General features: G+C 40.1%; 1 protein-coding gene across 1 annotated transcript in view; it reads left to right on the top strand.

Moving 5' to 3' along the window:
- dntt (deoxynucleotidyltransferase, terminal) overlaps positions 1-26,636 on the top strand; it is a 118,898-nt gene that overhangs the window by 16,873 nt on the left and 75,389 nt on the right. Inside the window, exons 4-6 of the mRNA XM_047352093.1 lie at positions 13,953-14,123; positions 25,174-25,245; positions 25,385-25,508. Of these exons, the coding sequence (XP_047208049.1) occupies positions 13,953-14,123; positions 25,174-25,245; positions 25,385-25,508 (367 nt within the window). The remainder of the gene's footprint in view (positions 1-13,952; positions 14,124-25,173; positions 25,246-25,384; positions 25,509-26,636) is intronic.

Below are 26,636 nucleotides of genomic sequence, written 5' to 3'. Positions count from 1 at the left end.
ATCTTTGTGACAACATTTGGGCTTTTTATTATCTGTAAGCTATTATAATCAAAATTAAAAGACAGAACGGCTTTAATTATTTCACTATATGTGTGATAAATCTAAATAATATGAGTTTCACTTTTTGTCACAATATTCTAACTTTTGGAGATGTAGTTGTAGTTAACTCCTTATTGAAGTAATCCAGCTTGTGGCTTTTTTGTTCTTATTTTGTAGCTTGTTGTGTATTTCAAACATTTTCTGGATTTATATTTGCCCGTGAATATGAGGATGAGAATCTTCGGTGTGTGTTAAGGTGAACCAACTGCCAGCTATAAGTTTGTGCTTGTGTGGGAGCATGGAGACCCCTTGATTAGTTTTTGTAAGACCTATTAAGCACTGCTTATAAGGGCCTGTGAGGCATTTGTTTTATAATGAGTCTTCCCAGAGAAGAGAGGCTAAATGTTCATATTCTTGGCACACATGCAAAGCTATTTGCCCATGTGTTTTTGCATGGGTGTATTAAAACTCTTACAGACTCACACACATTTCCACACGTTTACCCACATGGACTGGCAGGTGCAGATGTGTACACCATCAACACATTCTCACCTGAGGGAGGCTGCTGTTCAATTTCTTATCCACAGTTTCTTTCCACGGCATTAACTCCATAATTAGCAATCCCACTCCGTTTTCCTATCCCCATGATTAACTCATTATCTCCGCATAAAGCCACATTGAAGGAGAGTTTCTGATTAGAGTGAAAGGTTGTTCTAGCTGTGGACTTGAAATAAACTCCAGGTAAAACACGTCACTGGGGGAGAAAAAAGCAATTACTCTGTCCAAGTCAGAAAGGAAGATGAAGTATTGCCCTTTGACTGTAAACCAAGTCCCTGCGTAGAAATTATAGCCAACCAGCCAGGAGACCTCCAATAGGGTAGCGTGGCAGTGCTAATGAGGAGAAACCAATTGATCCACATTGATGATCCCCGATCTGCTTTACTGGCTGCTTGTTTACAAAGTATACTCGTAAAAATGTACCTTCCATGTTATATCTGCATTTACTGTATTATATATTCTTTGGGGTACTCACTACCTGCAAACATCTACTCTGCCTTGCAAAATTATTCATACCCCTTAGCCTATTTCACATTTTGTCACATGGAGTTTAAACGAAAATTCAACATGGAAGACTCACCACCCTGCCTCGTCCAGTCACTCCTCACTGGCTGCTCCAATCAACGGCAGGTCCGCACTCCTCCTCAGCCAATCATCTCCCAGGGCATCACTTTCAAAGACCCTCTGCATGGAAAACACCGCTCTTCTGCTGAGCTTCGAAGATCAGCTACGACATGTCCGACTAGTTTCTGGCGACTTGGTGGTTCCTCACACTGTTTTGTGACGAATTCCGCCCTCCTTCCTCCTCCTCCGCTTGTAGGAGCGTTCGACTGGGCTCCTGCCTTGATGGCACCATTTCCCGTCGTCTCAGCTCCGGGCATGTGGACAGCGTCTTAAGAACTCCTCCAATCCTCCTACTAAGCATTGCCAAGGTCGACCTGCCTTCATCCCGGCTCCCGCCATGTCACCCGGCCCGGCTTCTGCAGTGGTCCTCCTCCGATCTCGTCTCTCAAACCGATATTCCCGCTCCCCAGGCTCCGACGTCTTCTTCTACTCCGGTCATCCCACAATCTTCCCTGCTTCATTCATCTCGTCCATGGATTCTCTCCAGGGCTTCATATCTTCTTTTACTCAGAACTGCAAACTTACCAAGGCTTGGCCATCCATCTAAGCTGGGCAAGGAGAGCATTAATCAGAGAAGCAGCCGAGGGGTCCATGGTAACTGCAGGACCTGCAGAGATATACTATTTGATGTTCACTCCACAAGTTTGGGCTGTGTGGAAGAGTATCAAAAATACAATTAAAAGTTTGTTCTACCCTCATGTGAGAAGGAAAACTAAAAGTGCACATCATCCTGAAGACCCCATTCCCAAAATGACACAGGGTGGTGGCAGCAACATGCTGTGGGGATGTTGTTCTTTTGGATGGACAGAAAGGTGTTCAGAGCTAGTTGGAAAATGGATGATCTGTTAGAGTCTTCAAGAGACTTGAGACAAGAGCGTGGGTTCACCAGCCAGCAGGATAACAACCATATGTTGTACATACAGCCAGAGCCACAGTGTGACCACAATCAAAGTGTGTTAGAATGGCCCAGTCAAAGTCCAGACCTAAATCCAGCATAGAATATGTGATAGGACTTAACAGTTAAAGTTCACTGACATAAATACCATAAACCTCGATAAATCAACTTGAAACTGTAGTGCTTCTTGAAGAAGTGTTTTTTGTGTCTAGCTGCAGGATGGATGGAAATCAGTATTCTTACAATGGTTGAGGCCATTTGTTCAAAGGAAGATATTGTTTTATGTGTGGCAAATATTAAAAAAAGAGATCAACCACTCAAATCGTACCTGAGTTAGTTTATTTTGCATTATTGGTAACAATGCCAATAATTCATATTAATTATCTTAATGCCTTGTTGCAATGTTCTTCATGGACAACTGATATCATTTTTGGAGGACATTACTAAACACCATTCCCACCAGCTATTAGCCACAGCTATGAATGAAAGCTCCACAAATAAGAAGCAAGTCAGTGGGTGAAATTTAAATTTGAATGTTATAACAAAATCCAATCTCATGGCAATGTGTGGAAATGTGATGACTGAATTTCTGTTCTGTGCCACAACCTTTGCTCTTTTCATAGACACAGGCAGAAACTGACCTGGAAGGAGATAAGAAAATTATGATTGGATGCCTCCCTGGGCACTGAAGTCCAATTGCTCTCTGACTGATTGCATTTTATATATATATATATACAGGGGTTGGACAATGAAAGTGAAACACCTGTCATTTTAGTGTGGGAGGTTTCATGGCTAAATTGGACCAGCCTGGTAGCCAGTCTTCATTGATTGCACATTGCACCAGTAAGAGCAGAGTGTGAAGGTTCAATTAGCAGGGTAAGAGCACAGTTTTGCTCAAAATATTGAAATGCACACAACATTATGGGTGACATTCCTAGAGTTCAAAAGAGGACAACTTGTTGGTGCACGTCTTGCTGGCGCAACTGTGACCAAGACAGCAAGTCTTTGTGATGTATCAAGAGCCACGGTATCCAGGGTAATGTCAGCATACCACCAAGAAGGACGAACCACATCCAACAGGATTAACTGTGGACGCAAGAGGAAGCTGTCTAAAAGGGATGTTCGGGTGCTAACCCGGATTGTATCCAAAAAACATAAAACCACGACTGCCCAAATCACGGCAGAATTAAATGTGCACCTCAACTCTCCTGTTTCCACCAGAACTGTCCGTCGGGAGCTCCACAAGGTCAATATACACGGCCGGGCTGCTATAGCCAAACCTTTGGTCACTCATGCCAATGCCAAACGTCGGTTTCAATGGTGCAAGGAGCGCAAATCTTGGGCTGTGGACAATGTGAAACATGTATTGTTCTCTGATGAGTCCACCTTTACTGTTTTCCCCACATCCGGGAGAGTTACGGTGTGGAGAAGCTCCAAAGAAGCGTACCACCCAGACTGTTGCATGCCCAGAGTGAAGCATGGGGGTGGATCAGTGATGGTTTGGGCTGCCATATCATGGCATTCCCTTGACCCAATACTTGTACTAGATGGGCGCGTCACTGCCAAGGACTACCGAACCATTCTTGAGGACCATGTGCATCCAATGGTTCAAACTTTGTATCCTGAAGGCGGTGCCGTGTATCAGGATGACAATGCAGCAAGACTGGTGAAAGATTGGTTTGATGAACATGAAAGTGAAGTTGAACATCTCCCATGGCCTGCACAGTCACCAGATCTAAATATTATTGAGCCACTTTGGGGTGTTTTGGAGGAGCGAGTCAGGAAACGTTTTCCTCCATCAGTATCACGTAGTGACCTGGCCACTATCCTGCAAGAAGAACGGCTTAAAATCCCTCTGACCACTGTGCAGGACTTGTATATGTCATTCCCAAGACGAATTGACGCTGTATTGGCCGCAAAAGGAGGCCCTACACCATACTAATAAATTATTGTGGTCTAAAACCAGGTGTTTCAGTTTCATTCAAGTCAAGTTTTAATAAGAACACTTCTATTTCTATCTCTGTCTTTTAGCTGCCTGACACTACTTACACTACTTGCAAACTCATCTCTCTGGCTATCTCCCTCAACAGCACAGAAGCATTATAGCATCGGGTCCACTTAAGTCCCTCGTTCTGAATCAAATCTAACATAACACATCAAGCCGTGCAGAGCATTTATAGATTTCTGCTTGAGAGTGTGTCTCGACAGGTGCCGTGTGAAGTGCAAGGGACAGTGTGAGAACTGTTCTATTATAATCAATGGAGCAGCTGTCACTTTATGCTGCTGGGATGCTGGCTTTACCTAAGTAAGACATGGTCCACTGAGGCACATAAAAGGTCAAGGTGGCTTTAAGAGGGGCTCATCTTGGTGGCCATTTTGTAGAGAATTGGGTTACATATTCACAAACACAAACAGCAGTTTGTCACATTCAACCACATGTAGGGAAATAACCCAATGTTGATGCCCAGGCTCTGGAAAAATTGATCCATTAAGAATAGTCACTGCATGACTTTTAGATACAGGTTATTAGGTTTTATAAGGTTAATTTAGGTTAGGAACTTGGTGAAAATAACATTTAAAGCAGCCAAGTATTCACAGGAACTTTCAGAAATTCCTCACAAGTGAGCTGCATAACCCAAACGAAACTTAACATAAAAAAGTCTGGTTTATTGGAAGCAGAATTTAAAATGAGAGTTGGCTCTAATTTTTGCACGATGCTAAAAAACAACAGCAACAGAAAAACATGGGATCCAGAATGAAATCAACCTTTTATTCATCAACTCCCTCTGTTCTTAGCTGGCTTTTTGCTTTCATTTCTTGGTTTCTTTTTCCATATGCAATGAAGCAAGGAACCGTGCAAAAAAACAAAAGGTTCTTGAAGGCATGTCCATTATAACTTGGTGGTGGGGGGTAAATGGGTACAGTACATCAACGTCACCATACACCAAGCCAATCTTATCTGCTCATTAATCAGATAAATACAAATGCAGCGTGAATTTTGTAGCCTGGAGCATTAAAACCACATGACAAAACTACACAGACCACCAGTGTGTATGAAGTTCTATTTTTCTACAGGTTAAACAAGTACACGGGAATGTTAGGTTGTTTTCACTGCTTCATTAATTTTAAACACCTTAAGGGTCAACAAGGCTTAATTACTCAGTTTAATTTTCCACAGTATTATCAGGGAACGTTTTAAATCAAGAAAGCAACTCTTTGGAAATGTCTCTTGACAAGAGTAAAATAAGGAGCAATTAACTTTCTATATCTCACACAGCCTATTTAAGGTGTGGCTGTTTTAGGTTTTCTCCTGGACCCTTTTGTGTTAAATACTCAGAACCACAAACCAAGAGACAATGTCATTTATAGTGGTATTATAGCAACATTGCAGTTTTTGTCTACACCAAATACTCGTACCCGTCGTCTTCCGCTTATCCGGGACCGGGTCGCGGGGGCAGCATACTCAGCAGAGACACCCAGATGTCCCTCTCTCCAGACACCTCCTCCAGCTCCTCCGGGGGGAGCCCAAGACGTTCCCAGGCCAGCCGAGAGACACAGTCCCTCCAGCGTGTCCTGGGCCGTCCCCTGGGCCTCCTCCCGGTGGGACGTGCCTGGAACACCTCCCGAAGAAGGCGTCCAGGAGGCATCCGGTATAGATGCCCGAGCCACCTAAACTGGCTCCTCTCGATGTGGAGGAGCAGCGGCTCTACTCCGAGCCCCTCCCGGATGGCCGAGCTCCTCACCCTATCTCTAAGGGAGTGCCCAGCCACCCTACGGAGGAAGCTCATTTCAGGTGCTTGTATCCGGGATCTCGTTCTTTCGGTCATGACCCAAAGTTCATGGCCATAGGTGAGGGTAGGAACGTAGACCGACCGGTAAATCGAGAGCTTCGCTTTTCGGCTCAGCTCTCTCTTCACCACAATGGACCTGCACAGTGCCCCCATTACTGCGGTAGCCGCACCGATCCGTCTGTCGATCTCCTGCTCCATTCTTCCCTCACTTGTGAACAAGACCCCGACATACTTGAACTCCTCCACTTGAGGCAGGAACTCACCTCCAACCTGAAGAGGACAAGCCACCCTTTTCCGGTCAAGAACCATGGCCTCGGACTTGGAGGAGCTGATCTTCATCCCAGCTGCTTTTCACTTGGCTGCGAACCGCCCCAGCGCATGCTGTAGGTCTTGGCTAGAGGGGGCCAGCAGGACCACGTCATCTGCAAAAAGAAGAGACGAAATCCTCTGGTCCCCAAACCAGACCACCTCCGGCCCTTCGCTGCGTCTAGAAATCCTGTCCATAAAAGTTATGAACAGGACCGGTGACAAAGGGCAGCCCTGCCGGAGTCCAACATGCACCGGGAACAGGTCTAACTTAGTGCCGGCAATGCGGATCAAACTCCTGCTCCGCTCGTACAGGAACCGGATAGCCCCTAATAAAGGACCCCCGATTCCATACTCACAGGGCACTACGAGGGACACACTTGAATGCTTTCTCCAGGTCCACAAAACACATGTGAACCAGTTGGGCAAACTCCCATGAACCCTCGAGTACCCTGTAGAGCTGGTCCAGTGTTCCACGGCCGGGACGAAAACCACACTGCTCCTCCTGAAGCCGAGGTTCGACTATCGGCCAGACTCTCCTCTCCAGTCTTGCGAGGAGCAACCCGGCCACCAGGCGCTCTCCGGCGAGTACCGACCCCAGGCCTGGCTCCAGGCTGGGACCTGCACCAAATACATGATTTGTAATCAGGTCCATGGAGAAAGACCTTTACTATGCTTTACTATGAAAAAAGTGAGGAAACAATGTTCATATGAAGCTGCTTGCCAACATATGTACTCCTGCAGGTGGATAAGCACAAATAGTTTGCAATATCACAAAATATAGAACTAAGGAAATCAAATTGCTATCATATTTGTTATTTTGAAACACCATATAAAAACCTAAGCACAATAGGATTATAAAATTCTAAAAAAAAACAAAAAAATACTAACGGTTATAATGACACAAACATTTAATTTATGATGAAACCTAAAAAAAGAGTAAAGACTAGATTAAAAAGATAAACATGGCTCCAAAATCAAATTAAAAATGCAACAGGTCCACACAAAAAAATTATTTTAAATTTGATAAACATTAAATAAATAAAATAATTGATTCTTGGCAGAATTACGGAAGTTCAATTTCAAGCCAGACTAAAAAGCTACATTTTTAAACACTCTCAGCTACCCTCAGGACTTTAGGAGCTCTTACTGCCCACCTTCGGGAGTTTCCAGGGGCAGATTTGTTGCAAGTTCCCTCACAGTGTTGGTTCTTCTACAAAACACTCAGAGATGGCAAGAAGAGATCTCCGTCCTGTTTTGGGATTTTTGGTGGAAAGTGCTTATACAGGTCCTTCTCAAAATATTAGCATATTGTGATAAAGTTAATTATTTTCCATAATGTCATGATGAAAATTTAACATTCATATATTTTAGATTCATTGCACACTAACTGACATATTTCAGGTCTTTTATTGTCTTAATACGGATGATCTTGGCATACAGCTCATGAAAACCCAAAATTCCTATCTCACAAAATTAGCATATTTCATCCGACCGATAAAAGAAAAGTGTTTTTAATACAAAAAACGTCAACCTTCAAATAATCATGTACAGTTATGCACTCAATGCTTGGTCGGGAATCCTTTGGCAGAAATGACTGCTTCAATGCGGCGTGGCATGGAGGCAATCAGCCTGTGGCACCGCTGAGGTCTTATGGAGGCCCAGGATGCTTCGATAGCGGCCTTTAGCTCATCCAGAGTGTTGGGTCTTGAGTCTCTCAACGTTCTCTTCACAATATCCCACAGATTCTCTATGGGGTTCAGGTCAGGAGAGTTGGCAGGCCAATTGAGCACAGTGATACCATGGTCAGTAAACCATTTACCAGTGGTTTTGGCACTGTGAGTTTTCTGCCACACTTTTTTTTTGATATGCTAATTTTGTGAGATAGGAATTTTGGGTTTTCATGAGCTGTATGCCAAAATCATCCGTATTAAGACAATAAAAGACCTGAAAAATTTCAGTTATTGTACAATGAATCTAAAATATATGAATGTAAAATTTTCATCATGACATTATGGAAAATAATTAACTGAATCAAAATATGCTAATATTTTGAGAAGGACCTGTATGTTTCTATGACCAACTGGCAGCACAGTTGTCTCATAAATAATAATTTGGAAAACTCTGAACCAAAGTAGTACCTAAAATTGAGCCTTGTGGAACACTATAGTTTAAATCCCTGTATTTGCTATAAGGATGGATGTTAATAATTTTGGTGAATTGATATGCATCTATTGATCATGTATTTTGGGAGCTTTCTTTAAAAGTTTTATTGAGAATTGTCCAGAGACACAATGCTAAAGATGTCATGGTATGACATCCTTGGACTTGGTTTGTGTTTTTGTGTTAACTGTGCTTAGGTCTATGTTTTCCTTTATTGTTAATTAGTTCCAACTGTCCCTTATGCCTCCATGTCTCCTTGCCACACCTGTTCTTAGTTCTTGTGATTACCTGCCTTTCTTTTCTCCCTGTATATTAGTTGGTCTGTGTTCTTTGTTCCCTGCTGGTTCCTCCATCCTCGTTCACTACCCCTGTTTATGCTCAGTTTTGCTACGGTACAGAACTGTGAACACATGTAAGTTTTTGGCTCAACTCATGTTTGTACATGCTGGATTATGTTACGTTTTGGAAACCTTTAATTAAAGAGAAGCCTTTCTCTCATCATGCGGCTGCCAAGCTCTTATCTGCACTTTGGTCCGATCCAAACCCAGAACGTGATAATAGAATATGCATAAGATTGGGAAAAATGTCCAATATCCCGAGTGTCACAGCAGTTTGATGTGTTCATTGCAGTCACAGTGATTGCTTACGCTTTACACAACAATGGTTTCAAGAATTAACATAATCTCCTATTCCACAAGATCAATTAAAACAAACTGACAGGTTATGTAAAGTTTTTATTTATTTTTATTTACTTGCACTGCATCATGATTATGGCTTACAATAAAGACATGGTCTGCAATACTTATGCAATAGCTTTTCCAATTTACACAATCCATATGTGCATGTTGTGACTGGAGTAGAGAAAATATGTGTGGGACAGATGCACAGTCTTCTCACATCAACTGCCAGCACATTTGTCTCTTAAATGACATTATGTTATAGTCTTAATTTGGAAAACTTCGAACAGAAAATATTTTTTCTATAATAAAAGCAAAACATTAGCTTATTGGAGCATATGAACATGTTTTCCTGTTTAAATTGAACAGATTTTACTCTGTTGTACTTGTTATTTGGGATGCTGTGGGTGTCAAAGTGCTAGTCTGAACACATCTCTACAATGTGCTCACAGTACCCCCTTCTCTAAACCCTTCCACATCACCAGTCAGCCCTATAACCTATTTATTAACAAGCTTGAATTTCCTATTTGTTGCATACTGTGAAGAAAGCCAGTGCTGTTTGTGTGTGATGTAAAGGGTCGTTTTCTTCCCATGTGCAGCACTAAACGGGTCAGTGCCTCTCTGGGGTGTGCTGGACTGAAGGCTGCAGCTCACTGACCTGAGGCTGCATGTCTACACTGGACCACGGGTGGTGCAGTGACCTCACATTCAGCTTGGCTGGAGGAGAGGAAAAGCAGGCTTAAATGTGCTAAAGTCGAACTTTGTTGAGTTTGTGCCCTGGATTTTACTTTCCTCAAATTTAGTCATCTTATAACAGCATTCACTATTTGTTATTCAGGTATACTGCACTTAGCTGTTTGGTATTTTATAGTTTTGTTTCTCTAGCATTGTGTGTGTCTTTTAACAAACAAAATTTCACCTCAAATAGAAATTCTGACACTGGAACCCATTAATAAGACTTAAGTTAGCCCAAAAATAAACCATTAATACAGAATATTAAATATTTTAACTATTTTAAAATTCTCAAAGTTTATCTCATGATTTTATTAACAGATCTCCGTAGGATTTACAATTTTTTTACAATGTCCTGATGTATAATGTTTTTAGTTTTCTTCTGTACATCACTTTCTGATCTATGTTTTGAAAGGTGCTGTATAAATAAACTTCTACTTACTTATTTATTAGTGTCATATGCAGTGCATTTTGGCCATGCTTGACATAGATCTTCATGAAACATGTAAGAACCTTCCCCAGCATTAATTACATACAGGGCCCTCCAACCCTACTATTTATGCCTGATAAAAGTAAATTATTGGCTGTTGTACTTTGTACAACCCTCCTTTGCCATTGACACACAAGTTAGTCTTCTCTTATAAAGCTTTAGAAGTTTGGCCACATACAGGGCAAAGGTCAGTCAATATTGCAAAAATAAACTGGAGGGTGTTGACATAGGTTTCAAAAATGTATGTATATTATTGCAATGTTTTTAAGCTTTTCACCAGTTTATTGAGAGACCAGCCACATTTCTATACTATAACCAGCAATAGCTGATGTCACCAGACAATTGCACCTTTTTCAGTTTGAAGCTGAAAGCATTAAAACTTTAATAGCATAACACACCAAAATACAAGCACAGCAAATAATAATAATAATATATATATATATATATATATATATATATATATATATCTGCAATCAGAAGGTTGTGGGTTCAATTCCAGCTTCCTCCTGCCATATGTCAATGTGCCCCTGGGCAAGACACTTAACTTCAAATTGCCTACCGATCTGTGTATCGGTGTGTGAATGTGTGAGCGTTAGTGAGTGCAATTGGGTAATGCAGCTCTAGTGTAAAGCGCTTTGAGTGGTCTGTATGACTGGAAAAGCGCTCTATAAGTTCAGTCCATTTACCATTTAACTTGTAATGTCCTATGAGCATGCCTTTAGTTGAAGTGGGAGCCTCCCCCTAGCTCACCAAAGGTTTAGCTCCTTCGTCAGACACCTCAACTCTCATCATTCCACCTTTCTATTTAAAAACATGTAAGCCAAGAAAAAACTGTTCCATTAAAATGTATTTATTAAAATTCCCCAATTAAAAGATCGCTAAGTTCATTATGGTGTCTTCTTGATAACAAAAGGTCAGCCCACTGAAAAACAAGTCCATGTTCTGTACAGTATATGCAATCAATACTGGGCTCCTTTTCCATAAGCTACTGCATCAATGCACCATGGTATGGAGGCAATCAGACTATGTCTCTGCTGAGGTTTCTTCAATGGTCTTCAGCTTGCCTGCACTGGTGGGTCCAGTGTCTCTCAGCTTACTCTTGACAATAATCCAGAGATTCTCTGTGGGTTTAGCTCAGGCTATTTTGCTGACCAACCAAAAACAGTGACACCATGGTCATTGAAGTAGATATAGGTACTTTTGACAATGTGAGCAGGTGCTGCTGGAAAACAAAATCAACCTCTCCCCAACGTTTGTCAGCAGAAGGAAGGATGACATGCTTTATAGCTTATTTTTAGACGCCTGTGCTGGATATTGATTTGATAAAACCCAGTTGACCAACACCAGCAGATGACATGTCGCCCAAAATCATCACTGACTGTGGAAACCTTCCACTGGACCTCATGCAGCTTGGATTCTGTGCATCTTCACTCTTCCTCCAGATTCTGGGTCCTTACTTTTCAGAGGAAATGCAACATTAACTTTCATGGGTTGCCGGTTCATCCCCCCCACTCTGTCCGTCTCAGTCGTTGTGACACTTAAGCAAGACACTTCACTCCCCTTGCCCGCTGATGGCGGTCAGAAGGCTGTGTGGCTGTATTGTATGGTTGCCTCACTACAATGCTACATTGTAGCCCTACAATACTACAATGCTACAAACAGTCATCCACCCATTCATACACACACTATCAGTGTATGTATGAATGGGTGGATGACTGATTGTAGTGTAAAGCGTTTTACAAGTACAGGCAATTTACCATTTTGTGGCTAAACGTACTTGAGGAACGTGTCAATGTCGACTTTTAAGTTAGCAGTCTTTGGCATGATTGTGTGGGCCATAACATAACATTTCTATATTAAAACCCATCTTTATTGTTATGTAAAATTTAAATTTTCTGAGAAACTGAATTTTTGTTTTTTTCAATAGCTATAAACCCTGTTTATCAAAATTAAGAGAAATATATTATTCTGTGTGAAAATGTAAAACATATGGCTTACCTTTTTGAATTGAATTACTGTGTTGAGATTTTTAATGATATTACAAATTAATCAGTGCACCTGTATATGCAGATAGACTAAATTCTAATCTTCTGTATGATAGTTTGTCCAAACCAGGCATTTTGTTTTTGGACCTTATATTCTAAAACTGCTTGATGAAAATAAAACTACTTGATGTCTTATTTCCAAACATCTTTCAGATTCGATATTTCGCAGCTGTCTTTTCCTGGAAAGTTCTGACTGTTAAGAAGAATTCAATAAGCCCAACATGATCTATCTCATTAAATTATTCTGCTCCAACCTAGAGACTTTTCTCATAACTCATATGACAGCATAACTTTTTAAGTAGGGCTGTATCATTCCTCACCTCACTGGAGGGCTCACGTTTCAATATCCTTGTCTGCTCAACAAACTGGCTACTCCACCACAATTGGTAGTGATGCCAAATGACCAAAAAGGAGGTGACAGCCAGTTTGTATTGGTTGGCAATTGGTCCACCATTGGTTGCTGACCTACTGAAAATCATTGACTTGTTCAGAGAAACATTGACGTCTGCTAAATTGGATGTACCAGTTTTGGGGCACAGTTTTAGCTCATAAAAGCACAACAATAACCATAAAATATAAATCATCCTAACCATAATTGTTTGGTCAATAAATCAGTTTCATTTAAAGAGTGACAGGTGAAGCAAAGTGCTAAAAACAAAGGGACAAGCATGCAAACAAACAGAAATGTTTAACTAAGTAAAAGCTTGTAATTATTGTACAAATAGATCAAAATCATCCTAAAAACCTAAGAACTGGGAAAGCCAAAAAAATTTGTTTGGATTTAAGAACATGCTCTAGGCTACCCTTGCTTCATAACACTGCCCATCAGGTGAGAGGCATCATAAATAATGCCTTGGTATAAGTTGCTATTTGTTTTTAGAAAGACCAGAAAGCAGAACATCGCAATAGTGAGTTTTGCAAGTTGTGGAAGACCCTGCATGGACTGAAAGAGAAAAGGTCAAACCCTGGCAATATGATGTTAGAAATTCTTTCTCCTTTTTCAGCTTTCCTATTTTGGCTTCATCTTTGTTTAATAAATAATGACATGGTGCGATCTGTGTTGTGTGGTTTTGTGCACTTCAGGTCAGATCCAAATAATTGCAGGACTATTTCAAAACCACAGAATTATCAAACTTTCTTTTTTCCACAACCGAATAAACCCATTGGCAAATTAATTTTGGGTCCCGGTTGTGGCCTTTTTCCGTGAATACTAAATGGTAAATTTGTAGAAAAGGAAACGTGCTGCAGCGCTGCCACCAAATCTCTGATTAACATGTGGAAAATGACAGGACGCTGTCTTATGTATGTCTCTGTATGATCATCCAAAGAAAAAGCAACATGCAGAAGATTCTAGACAGGGACAGTAACAGAGAAAATACACAGACTGAAGACAGAGGAGTGAAATGGAGCGTGCACCTATCTCTGTCTGGTGTTCCTTCATGGTTGAGTGAAGTGAATCCTCACCTGGTATATTTTTGCTTGACCTTATTTTCTCTCCTTTTCTTATCAGTCCCTCTTTTTTGAAAGCTTTACAATTGTTAATATGTCATATCTTAAAGGACAAAAACCTACTCCTCTCTCCTACATTATCCTTCAACCTGCCTTAACCTGTCCTTGCCTTCATCCCTTTAGGATGCATTCGAAGTTCTGGCTGTAAACTATGAATTAAATGAAATTGAGGGACGGTGCTTGGCCTTCAGGAGGGCTGCCTCTGTCCTGAAGAGTCTTCCCTGGGCTGTGAAGTGTGTTGGGGCCACACAGGACCTGCCATGCCTGGGTGAACATACTAAGGCTGTCATGAAGGTAAGGCCCAGAAAGACAACAGTAAACCAGTTTGTATTATGGTGCTAATTACCTTTGATAAATACACTACTTTGCAAAAGTATTTATACCCCTTGGACTTTTTCACATTTTCTCCTATAACAGCACAGTAGTAATTAATTGGTTTTTACAATGTTATATATTTTTTTTATGAAAATCATAAAGAGTTCAACAAGCATTTGTATTTAACCCCATGAATCTATAATTTGTAGAACTACCTCTCACTGCAGTTGTATTTTAGCAGAGTAGCTCTGGCTGTATGTTTAGGGTTGCTGTCCTGTTAGAAGGTGAACCTCGCTCCAGTCTCAAGTCCTTTGCAGCCTTTAAAAGGTTTTCTTCCAGGAACCAAACTCTGAGAGCTTCAGAGAACAGCTGAATTCATACTGAGGTTGGATTCCACACACACCATTTTCTCATTAGCTTATTTTTGATGGCAATTGGATGCACTGGATTTTATTTAGGGGTATTAGGATGGTGAATATAAACACATGCCCCATCCAGATTAGATTTTATGTTTAAACTGAAAACCATGTATCCCCTCTATGTCCCTTGACAACCATGCAGTCCTTTGTGTTAGTCTATCAGGAAAATTCCCATAAATACATAGAAGTGTTGGTTTGTGATAACATGTGAAAATGTTCCATGGGGATTACTTTGACAAGGCAAGTGTAGAAAGGAAAAACAGAGTTGAAAGCCTTTTTATAGGCCCAGGTCCATAAATATTTATATTTTACCATTTGGGAACAACATAATTTGTAAATATCAACTTTTCAGGGAAAGACATACTTCCCTGCTGAGTTTCCTTGCTGATTTAGCATCAGGAATTGAATCAGATGAGAAAACAAAGACATTGATCAGTGATTTTGCTAATGCGTAGTTCAGTCGGTGATAATGAAGGGTGAAACCCAAAGGAAAAGTTGTTTCTTTTACAAAAATATGACCTTCAGTTTCTTTGATTATATTTATTAACTAGTTTTATAGCTTAATACTAACACTTGCAATGGTAGTTGATCAAATATTAAAGGCAGTTTGAATATGGATGCTAATTAGCGTAATAAAAAAAACAAAGCATTTTTACAGAATTTTCTTTTAGATGGTAAGTATTATTTAAAGATTATCTTCTGTTTTTGCTTTTTCATCATAAATAAATGTTTCAGATCATGAGAGAAAGTTTAGTATCAGACAAAAATAAGGAGATTAAATTCAGAGGCAGTTTTAAATGATGATTGCATTCATTAAGGTAAAAACGGTCATGCTTCACCATTTTGGGTTTTGTTTTTGTTCACTTTTTCCTTGTTAGGTGTTTTTCTGTTCTTTTAGATCAGTTATTTACTGCTGTTAGTTATTACTTTCTAGATTCTTGTGTTCATGTGTTGGTTTATTTTCCTTTTAGGTCAGAGTTTCCCCAGGTTTTGTTATTTAGTCTAGTTTCCTTTGCTGCTCAGTTCTGCGTGCTAATTATTATTATTATTACACATTCCCCTCAGTCTCCCTGCAGCCGGTTCCACAACAGTTCCTTGTTCCCCATGATTACTCTATCCCTCTGTTCATTGGTTCTCTCCTGTATTTCCCGTCTGTATTTAAGCTGGTTTGTTTTCATTGTTCCCCGCTGGTTCCTCTCATTAACTACCCTGTATGTTCCCAAGTTCTTCCTAGTGGTTTATTTTCTGTTAGCCTCCTGAACCTGTTCTCTTTGAATGACCTGCCTGTACTCAGTAAGCTGCCTGCCTGTAAGTCTGTGTGCATCTACAACATTAAACCTCAATCTACTCACCATGCGGCCTCCATGCCATGTTCTGCGCTCTGGTCCTACCTCCAAACCCTCGACCCTGACAAAAACATGGTATCCAAACCTGACTGTCCCTATATAAAAATGTAACATTACACTAAACATGCTAACTGGAAGTGTCACACTTGGTGGCTTCATCGGCTGTCAAGCATTTGCACTAACTGACCATAAGTGTTTTACATCATTGTGATGGAAATTTGGCCTACACTTCTTTGCAGAATTGTTTTAATTCAGCCATACTGGAGAGCTTTCAAGCATGAACTGCCTGTTTAAGGTCACACCATGGCATCACAAGTGGTTTTTACCGCTAGACTTTGACTAAGCCTTTCAAAAAAACCTTGTTTCAAGTCCATTCAAGTTGGACTTGCTGGTATGCTTTGGATCATCATCTGGAACTAGCAAAACAATTAAATCCAGTTAAAATTCAGTTAAATAAAAAATACTTTATTACTTCCTTAAAGAAATTAATTGTTGTCAATCCCAATAATCCATGTTTGACCATAGGTATGACAAAAAAAGCTCTGTTTTTGTCTATTTGTCATGGTTTATAGATGCTTAGGTTTTGTTTTTCTTTTGGGTTTGTTTTCAGCATCTCTTATTACTCTTCAGGTCTTGCCCATGATCATTGTTGTTTATTTTCTCCAGGTGGTGGTGTATTAGTTAATTCTGTTGGGTTTAGTTTCTTATTTATTCTAGTATTCTGTTCTAGGTTAATTTTTTGTTCTCTTATTTTTGTTAGAGATTTTCTTTGGTTAGATTGTGTCCTGTTTCGTTTCCAGTCATAATTTGGTTCCACTCTCAGTCTTCGCTACGATAATCAGCTTCATTCAGTCCACCTGTCTCACGCCAGTCAGTCTCACCTGCATGTGGCATTATATATTCCCTTTAGTTCTGTTTGCTCCTCGCTGGTTAATACTGTTTGCTTTTGCCATGTCTGGCCAAGTCCATACCTGCTTCTGCTGCTCCTTGTCTGGATGTAAGTTTTCATTTTTTATTAATTAAACTTTTTCTACTGCTTCTGGGGTCCATTCAAAGAACACTTCTTGACACTCTTTGTCTCATCAGTCTACAGAATACTTTCCCCAAAGTCTTGTAGATCATCAAGATGTTAGTTTATGGTCTCTGGTCAGCAGCGCTTTTGGTTTTGGAACTCTCCCATTAATACCACTTTTGCCGAGTCTGATTTGAATCATGAATACTGAACTTAACTGAGGGGAGTGACGTCTGTGGTGTTTTAGATGTTTTTATGGGTTTTTCTGTGACATCCTGGATTAGTCTTCTAGAATGATTTTGGTAGGCACCCTATTCCTTAAAAGGTTCACCAGTGTGCCACGTTTTTCCCATTGTGAATAATGCATCTCCATGTGGTTCTCTGGAGTCCCAAAGCCTTAAACTTTGCAACCCTTTCCAGGCTAAGAGATACCAGTGACATAGTTTCTGATCTGTTCTTGAATGTCTTTAGAGAGGGGCATGATGTGTTGCATTTTAAGCATATAGCATTATATGTAGGAATGTGTGGTCAGGTTTTCAACCAGTTGCTGTGTGAAGGAAGGCAGGAATAAAATGAACAATAATTAACGTTGAATTAAATTGCAACTGACCTATTGGTTAATGCACAGTGTGTTGAGTTTCTTGCTCTGTAAAATGAGTAAGAACACAGTAATTACAGTCATTTGAGAACAAATTGCAGCACAAGTTGGAGAATGAATGATAAGGAAACCACATAGGGAAAGATGAAAACATGAAAGAATTACATCAAATATGACAAGCACAGAAAATCAATAGATGGTGTTCATCCTTGGAAGGAACTGCACAACTGGAGATCTCATTTCAGGGCTGATCAATACAGTTCGAAACACATAAATCACCAAATGTTTAGTGTATACATTACAAATGTATTTTCTGTGTTAATAAGGCAGCATCAAATAGCAAAATAGATTTGTTGACCCCCATGGTAAAGTATAAAAATATAAAAGCATATATATACATGGCATCTAGAAGCACAAATAAAAACATATATGAAAGATATATTTACATAAAAACGAACTGATTTATGTTGCCAGCAGGACAATCCTCAGCTTTATTAAATAACATCTCACAACCATTCCTCTTTGCACAATCTTCTATAGTGTTTTTCAATTTTGTAAGTGTCTATAACCTACATGAGTATCTTTTGCAGCAGGTCTCAAGTTTCATTATGGTGACATGATGACAAGAATCTTGAATCTTTCTAGATTGTCAATAGTATTGGGGCCTTTCCTCTGTTGTCTTCTCTTCAGCTCAACCCACAGATTTTTTATAGGAGATCTGATTTACACGACATAAGACAAATTTTGTGTATAATTAACCCTTTTACTGTTGGTTGACCATGTGTCTTGGATCATTATTCTGAAAAACCAAGTGAAGACCAGATTTTAATTTAAAATGTCCTGGTATTAAAAAAAATTAAAGACAAGTTTCTGAATGCCTTTGGAAGACAAGCAGGCCCACAGCATCATAAGTCCTCCAACATAATCAACACTGAACGCAATGTGCTGTACCTAATAGTCATCCTTTGTTTAATGCCAAACCCACCTGGAATGTTGGCTGCAGAAAACCTTTAATGTTTATCTCAAATAACTAAATGTTGAGTTTAGCAAACTCCACATGTTAACGTTTGTGATGGTAAAAAAGAAAAGGCTTTTTCCTTACATCCATCCCAAACCAGCTTGCATGTAAATTGGGTTTAAATCTGCATCTATCATATTCGTAATAGCTCTGACTCACATACAGAGAACACTCAGGAGGAGGAAGTAAAATAAAGACTGTTTTATTGATGATGTAATCAGGAACGAAATGGACGAAAATCTCACTGTAGGGAGAGAAGTGAAGAGAATGGATGAGTACGGGTAACGGGAAGAAAAACAAAACTAAGAACAAATAATTAACATGATTCTGAGATCGGCTTACTGAGTAATGGCGTTCAGGTTGCCAGGGGGAATGAGATTCAGGATCCAGGTCTTAAGCAGGGATATCCATAGAGAGTTCACTTGGTGCTGTTCTGTGTGAGCTCGGAACCAAGGAACAAGTTCGATGTGCGGTGGCTTATGTAATCGATTCTTGCTGCACTCCAAAGTCTCAGAGCAGACCAAATGACTTACGTTGGAGGGTGGACAGGGTACGCTTGTGGCTTGGCTCAGGAGACGAAGAGAGCAAGAAGCTGCCAGCTTGATGCGAATCCAAACGAAGGCAGATGACAGGATAGGAATCTAAAGAACGTAGAGGGGCTTGATCATCCAGAATAACTTCCAGAAACATAGTCATAAACTCAGTGACATAGATCCAAAGCTTAGGCTTTCAAAATCTGCAGAGGAGCAAAAAACAACGCTAAACGAGGTCGAAGAACGAAGCATAAACTTAGAGGGTGGCTCGAGTTTGTACCACTGGTGGCTAAACACTCTCACATTGAAGTGCTGGCAGCCTCCTGCTTAAGTACTCCTCATAGAAATCAGTGGAACAAGTCGCACCTGTCACCCAGCACACCTGAGAGCTCCAGTACCATCTGAAATAGAGCACATGTAGCAACACCAAAACACAAACACAGCCCAGATCCTGACAGCATGTAGATATGGGCAAATTTAGTTGAGTAACTGTTTTCTTATAGTCATTTTCTGACTCATGAAGAGCAAAACACCCAGCCACCTTTCATGGAGTGTACTGTTGTCTTTCCAATTTTGAAGAGAAACTAAGAGAAGCAGGACTCTATGATCCGTCAAATTTATACTCCAGGGAAACAGAAAGTAATTGATAATTAATTAGAAATACCTCTAGACTCCTTTCGACATAAAAAAGCTAAAAATAAAAAAAAATTTAAATGCTCTTTTAAACTAACATTTATATTTTCACGATGTCTTTTGACATTAGCATCTTTTTTAAGGTAGACTTGACCAAGAGGCCCACCTTTACAAGCTACAAGCTAAACGTTTACCATTTGCATTAAAATACATAAAATAAAACTAGTCAGAGTGAACATAATACAAATACAAAGTCCAGCTTAAAAACAGCACTGTTTGGGCACATAGTGCTGTAATAGCTTTTAAAGCTCCTAGAGAGACAAAAGGATTAAGCTTTTGTGTACTCAGAAGATTTTTTCTATGAACACGGTGCAAAATAAGAGAACACAGTTCAACCTTGTTCAGAGAAACATTAATGCATACTCCAAAGAGAAACCAACTCGGGGACCAAAAATCACAGCAGTGTTTGAAGGTGTTTGAAGGTGAAGAATGTATTCGGAAGGGAGGGCAGTTTAACTCAGTATAGCTTTGTACACAAAAACATGCTAGTGTTGTTGTCTTCTTAGGCCTAATGAGGGCAAGAAAACAGCTTATAAAGTCCAGTGACATGGTCTATATAGAGAATGTGTTATTAAACATAAAGAGCAATGATGCATAGTATCTGAATGGCAAAGTGTAAAGTGGTCTGCCTGTACATAAAGTCACAATAATCAAGAGCATTCATAAATTCCTCTTGAATAGTGTTTACAAGTTTGTGCGTGACTGATAAGTTAAAGCAGTCTGTATTTTGAAAATACAAATCCAGCCCAATCTTCAGCATCCAGTCAAATACGCTTATATTTGTTGAATTACACCCTGTCCATCTCCCTATAACATAAAACAGCAACATTATCTGAGTTTTGAGTTTTCTTTCTTGAGAACAACATCAGAAATGACAAATTAACAACATATATAGTACTTTTCACACATAAAGGGGATTTTCAAGGAAAATGTATATATACTATATATATATACAGTACAGATCAAAAGTTTGGACACACCTTCTCATTCAAAGAGTTGTCTTTATTTTCATGACAATGAATATTGTAGCTTCACACTGAAGGCATCAAAACTATGAATTAACATGTGGAATTATATACCGTATTTTCCGCACTATAAGGTGCATAGAATAGAAGCTACTGCAGTCAAACGTTTGACTGGGGTTGCGTTATGCATCCACTAGATGGAGCTGTGCTAAAGAGAATGTCAACAAAACAGTCAGATAAGTCAGTCAGTCAAACTTTATTAATACACTACAAACCAGCTTTCTGATAACTCCATTCACTGTCATGGTAAGATCTCCTCTACATAGAATTCTATTGAATAGAGCCAACCGCACGTTAGGAATGCATTGGAGTCTATGAAGTTGAAGTTGAAATCAAACGTTAGTTAAAACGTGAAAGGGAACTTTTCCCTGATTCAGTAAACACGTAAAAGAAACAGTTTGATGCACTAAATCAAACGTTAGTACTGTTAACCTTTCCTGTTTCTGTCCCCTGACCGTAGTCTGATGACACAGGGGAGACGCTTTCTCCAGGGCCGAAGTTACTAGTTTCCTCGGGGTTAACTCCCTCACTCATACGTTGCTGAGTTGAGCATGAAGAAACAGCATCAAAACACTGAGTTGTTGACGAGATTCGGGGTTCTTTTTAATGACTTTGCAGCACGTAAAAACACAGGGCTTACAGACTCATACACCGCTGCTCCGGTCGCCGTCTCTACCCACCCCACACACACAATAATACCGAAGTCACTCCTTCACTCTTGATTCTCAGCTACGGCAGCACACAGCGCCACCTCTGTCCGGAGGAGTAATGTCAACATCTTCCATACACACACACGAAACATACACCCCACACACTGAGCTTCTAATCACATATAGTTCAGGCAATTCCTGCAACAGTACATTCAAACGTTATACACACACAAGTGGTGTTGGACTAGGAGTAAGCACAGTACAGGTGTTTACCGCTATTACTTCGGCGACACCCCTGACTACGGTAGCCGTAATGCTGCAAGCGGTGCGGCTTTGTAGTTTACCAGTTGTACTGAAACATTTGACAGAGCGCCGTGTACAACCAGTATGGATCAACCAATTAACCAATTGATCCATATATAAGGCGGTCTGGATTACAAGGCGCACTGTCATTTTTTGAAAGAATTAAAGGTTTTTAAGTGCGCCTTATAGTGCGGAAAATACGGTACTGAACAAAAAAGTGTGAAACAACTGAAAATATTCAATTCTATTCAATTCAAAGATACTTTATTGATTCCCGAGGGGAAATTAGAATTCCAGTACAACCCATCCAAACATACATCAAGACACAAGACAATGGGGGGACGGGTCACCGGGGCTTTGCTGCCCACTCACAGGCGCTGCCCTTGTTAGATGAGAAAAGAGGCCACATTAGGTAAGTAGAGGGAAAAAATCATATTTCACACTTTATCCTTAGCAGGATACAGTTTGAGATTGCAAAAAACCTCAGCACAAAGAAGCAACAAGTTTACAAAACAACATCATGCTGGGAACGGTGAAGGTGGTGTGATATGTGCTGTGCATATGTTTATCTTGAGCATGTGTGTGTGTGCAAGTGAGTCCATGAAGCACTGTCACAGAGGCCATTGTCCTTGATGGTACATTGGAATGTTCATCAACCGTCTTTCTTATATTCTAGGTTCTTCAAAGTAGCCACCTTTTGCTTTGATTACTGCTCCGCACACTCTTGGCATTCTGTTGATGAGCTTCAAGAGGTAGTCACCTGAAATGGTTTTGACTTCACAGGTGTGCCCTGTCAGGTTTAATAAGTGGGATTTCAAGCCTTATAAATGGGGTTGGGACCATCAGTTGTGTTGTGCAGGAGGTGGATACAGTACACAGCTGATAGTCCTACTGAATAGACTGTTAGAATTTGTATTATGGCAAGAAAAAAGCAGCTAAGTAAAGAAAAACGAGTGGCCATCATTACTTTAAGAAATGAAGGTAAGTCAGTCCGAACAATCGGGAAAACTTCCAAAGTGTCCCCAAGTGCCGTCGTAAAAACCATCAAGCGCTACAAAGAAACTGGCTCACATGAGGACCGCCCCAGGGAAGGAAGACCAAGAGTCACCTCTGCTGCGAACAATAAGTTCATCCGAGTCACCAGCCTCAGAAATCGCAGGTTAACAGCAGCTCAGATTAGAGAACAGGTCAATGCCACACAGAGTTCTAGCAGCATACACATCTCTAGAACAACTATTAAGAGGAGACTGTGTGAATCAGGCCTTCATGGTAAAATAGCTGCTAGGAAACCACTGCTGAGGACAGGCAACAAGCAGAAGAGACTTGTTTGGGCTAAAGAACACAAGGAATGGACATTAGACCAGTGGAAACCTGTGCTTTGGTCTGATGAGTCCAAGTTTGAGATCTTTGGTTCCAACCACCGTGTCTTTGTGCAACGCAGAAGAGGTGAACGGATGGACTCTACATGCCTGGTTCCCACCGTGAAGCATGGAGGAGGAGGTGTGATGGTGTGGGGTTGCTTTGCTGGTGACACTGTTGGGGATTTATTCAAAATTGAAGGCATACTGAACCAGCATGGCTACCACAGCATCTTGCAGCGACATGCTATTCCATCCGGTTTGCGTTTAGTTGGACCATCATTTATTTTTCAATAGGACAATGACCCCAAACACACCTCCAGGCTGTGTAAGGGCTATTTGACCAAGAAGGAGAGTGATGGGGTGCTGCGCCAGATGACCTGGCCTCCACAGTCACCGGACCTGAACCCAATCGAGATGGTTTGGTCAACATTATCAAAGGCCTTGGGGAGATCAACATGATGCTTCCTTCTTTTCAAAACCTTAATAATTTATTTATAATTATTTATTTTGAAGGGTTTGTTGAAGTACCAATAACTGGGCCACCAGTGATATTTCTTAACATTGCAGTTTTTCTACACTCAACAAATATTCTCAAAAAAAAGTTTAAATTTTTCTTAATTTATTTGTGTGATATTATGCTGTTGCAATAAAAAATGAATTCATTTTAAGGTGTTTTTGATAAAACATTTTTAAAGGTGCCAATAAACGTGGCTGGCACTATTTGCTGTAAAGTTTTTATTTACCTTTTTTTAAACTTTTACAAGTATTGTACACCTGGATCACACAATCGGAGAAAACAGACAAATGTGGTTGTCTGTTGAGTGGAAAACGTCTGCTCAAATTACTTCATCATCTCACTTTGTCAAGCACAGGTCAGAAATCATGGCAGCTTGTCAGAAAAAGTTTGCATGGAGAGAGCGCAGAGTCCCTGCAGATAAAAAAGTTAAAAAAGGGCGAGCTTGCAATCCAACTTTCTGACACGTTAAACCTAACATCGTCACAGCAGGTCTGAGAGCGAGCCTCTAGATCTGTCAGAGCTGTCAGCGTCGAGGCAGAATTATAAAACAAAGTAACATAAATGTGCCGCAGAGACCAAATTAGACAGTCAGTGGATAACCTCTCCTTTTTGTGTACGATTCAGACACCCACCTCACAGTGAGCTATTCACTCCCAGTGTTGTCTCTCTGAACAGATTGCTGAAAAAACAAGAGAAATGACATGACATGAAAAACAAAGTGAAACAGAATTGAGTTGAAAAACAAAATGCTCGATGTGCCTGTGAACATTGGAGCGACACCATCAGCAGTCACTGAGCTCCTTGCTGCCAGCTGAACATCCAAAGTGGGGAGAGGGCATAAGCATAGTGACATAAAAGTGTGGCGGCGCTGAGGCAGAGTTGGAATGAATGGGTTGCATGTGTGTATCACAGATACTATGCTTGTAAAGGAGTATCTTTCCAGGAGCAGGAAGTGTGGCGATGCATTATACTCCCGTTTAAGTTTGGCTTCAGCTGGAGGGTTGAAAAACAGAGGTGGACGGTTGGATGCTTCACTGAGCACTGAAGGCTGCTGCACACTGCTCTGTACTCACAGTCTTGACCTTTGGATTAATATTTCATCCATGCTGGTTGCCTTTCCTTTATGCTCAAGCTTAAAATGTGCGCTAGGCCCTGCAGCATTGAGAAACATTTCAATCTCAATGCTTTTTTTCCCCCTCTTTTTGAAGCTGGCTGATAATAACCAGGTAACTGCTGCTTGGGTTTGCACCTTTACACAATGAAAACATTTAAAATGGAAGTGCAGATGATTTAATTAGGAGCAAAGTTGTTTCAAAGCAAATACTGGAATCTAAAGAGAATTCACCCTGGGCGTTTAATGAATGTCATTAAACTAGTGTTAATTCCAGGTTTCATAGCAACAAAAATGTTATTTTTGGAAACAAAATGGAAATAAAGTGGAAATGGTTTTCAAATTAGGAGCAATTTTAGGCAATATGCTGACAGCAAACGGAAAATAAAAGCCCGGGAATGAATGCTTTTCTCTCTAATGTCATTTGTTTTTATGCTTCACAGGAGATCCTTCAATATGGCCGCTCATTTGAAGTTGAGAAAATACTCTCTGATGAAAGGTGTCAAACCCTGAAGGTTGGTGAATGGAAACCAACTTCATTCAGTTATTTATTTGCTATTCACTTATAAGCTCTAAAACTCTCTCAAAATGTTCAAATGCAAACCCCTTCTGGACATGTCTCCTTAATTATGTCCGTACCTTTTTCCCTGCCAGCTGTTCACAAGCGTGTTTGGGGTTGGACCTAAAACAGCTGAGAAGTGGTACCGCAGAGGGTTTCGTTCATTCAGTGGCGTTCTGTCGGAGCCCAGCATTCAACTAAACCGGATGCAGCAAAGTGGTACATCAAAGTCTCCTCGTCTTCAGCAAACCACTTGACAAATTATAGAGCAGGGAATTCAACACAAGCTTGCTTCCAAAAGACACTCAGAAACCTAATCATTAAATTTTCAGGGTGACTGTATCTCAATTTAATGTCTTTTTGTCCTAAAAAGGAGCTTATGTCAGGGTTTAAGTGTCTTACAAAAATATTCACATTATATTTGGCCTGTTGAAGATTTTCTATGACCAGCAGAAAGTATTTTATAATTGTAATGTGAAGGGAAAAAAGTTTTGGGATGCACGTGGCATGCATTATATTCAGCCCTCATTACATAGCCAACTGAATACAATACAGGGAAATCTAAAACAATATCCTTAGCTTTCAACATCTCACAAGCTTCAATCCATCATCTGAAGATGGAAGGAGGATCACACAACTAGAAACCCACCAAGACCTCTCCCTCAACACACCACAGTAAAACTTGGTGATGGCAGCGTTATGCTGTGGGAATGTTAGTCTTAAGCAGGGACAGGAAAGCTGCTTAGAGTTGATGAATGGATAGGGATGGATGGAGACACATTCAGGAAAGTCCAGTTGGAAAACATTTAGAGGCTTCCTGCAGGATGACTCTAAAATCGCAGCCACAGTCTAATGGTGGAATTGTTGGATCAAATATTCATGTGTTAGAGATCTAATGGATAATTGTTGGCAAGACCTGAATATCATTTTCACAGATGCTTTACATTTAGTCTGAGTTTGAGCCATATTGAAAAAAAAAAAAAAAGTTGTAAAGAAAAAGCTGGTAGAGACAAACAATCTAAAACACTTGCATCTGTAATTATTTGCAGATTGTTATACAAAGCATTAAGTCGCAGGTCTAAATACAAATTAGATTTTCTTATTTAGGCTATTTTATTAATTTTCTTTCTGTTTATGCTGCTGTTATGTCTGAATTTACCTTGATGGGGATCATTAAAGGAATATATTATATTCTTTTTTTATTAATTATTTTTTAATTATTTTGTAAAAAGGTAAAAACTCTGTATCATTTTCCTTACATTTTACAGTTATGTGCTATTTTGAGTCGATTCAATATATTCCCATTAAATACATTAAGGTTTGTGCTTGTAATGGGACAAAAAGCGA

Source organism: Girardinichthys multiradiatus, chromosome 22 (assembly GCF_021462225.1).
Source record: "Girardinichthys multiradiatus isolate DD_20200921_A chromosome 22, DD_fGirMul_XY1, whole genome shotgun sequence".
NCBI lineage: Eukaryota > Metazoa > Chordata > Actinopteri > Cyprinodontiformes > Goodeidae > Girardinichthys > Girardinichthys multiradiatus.
The sequence above is the reverse complement of the archived record's forward strand: the minus strand, read 5'-3'. Positions and strand labels throughout refer to the sequence as shown.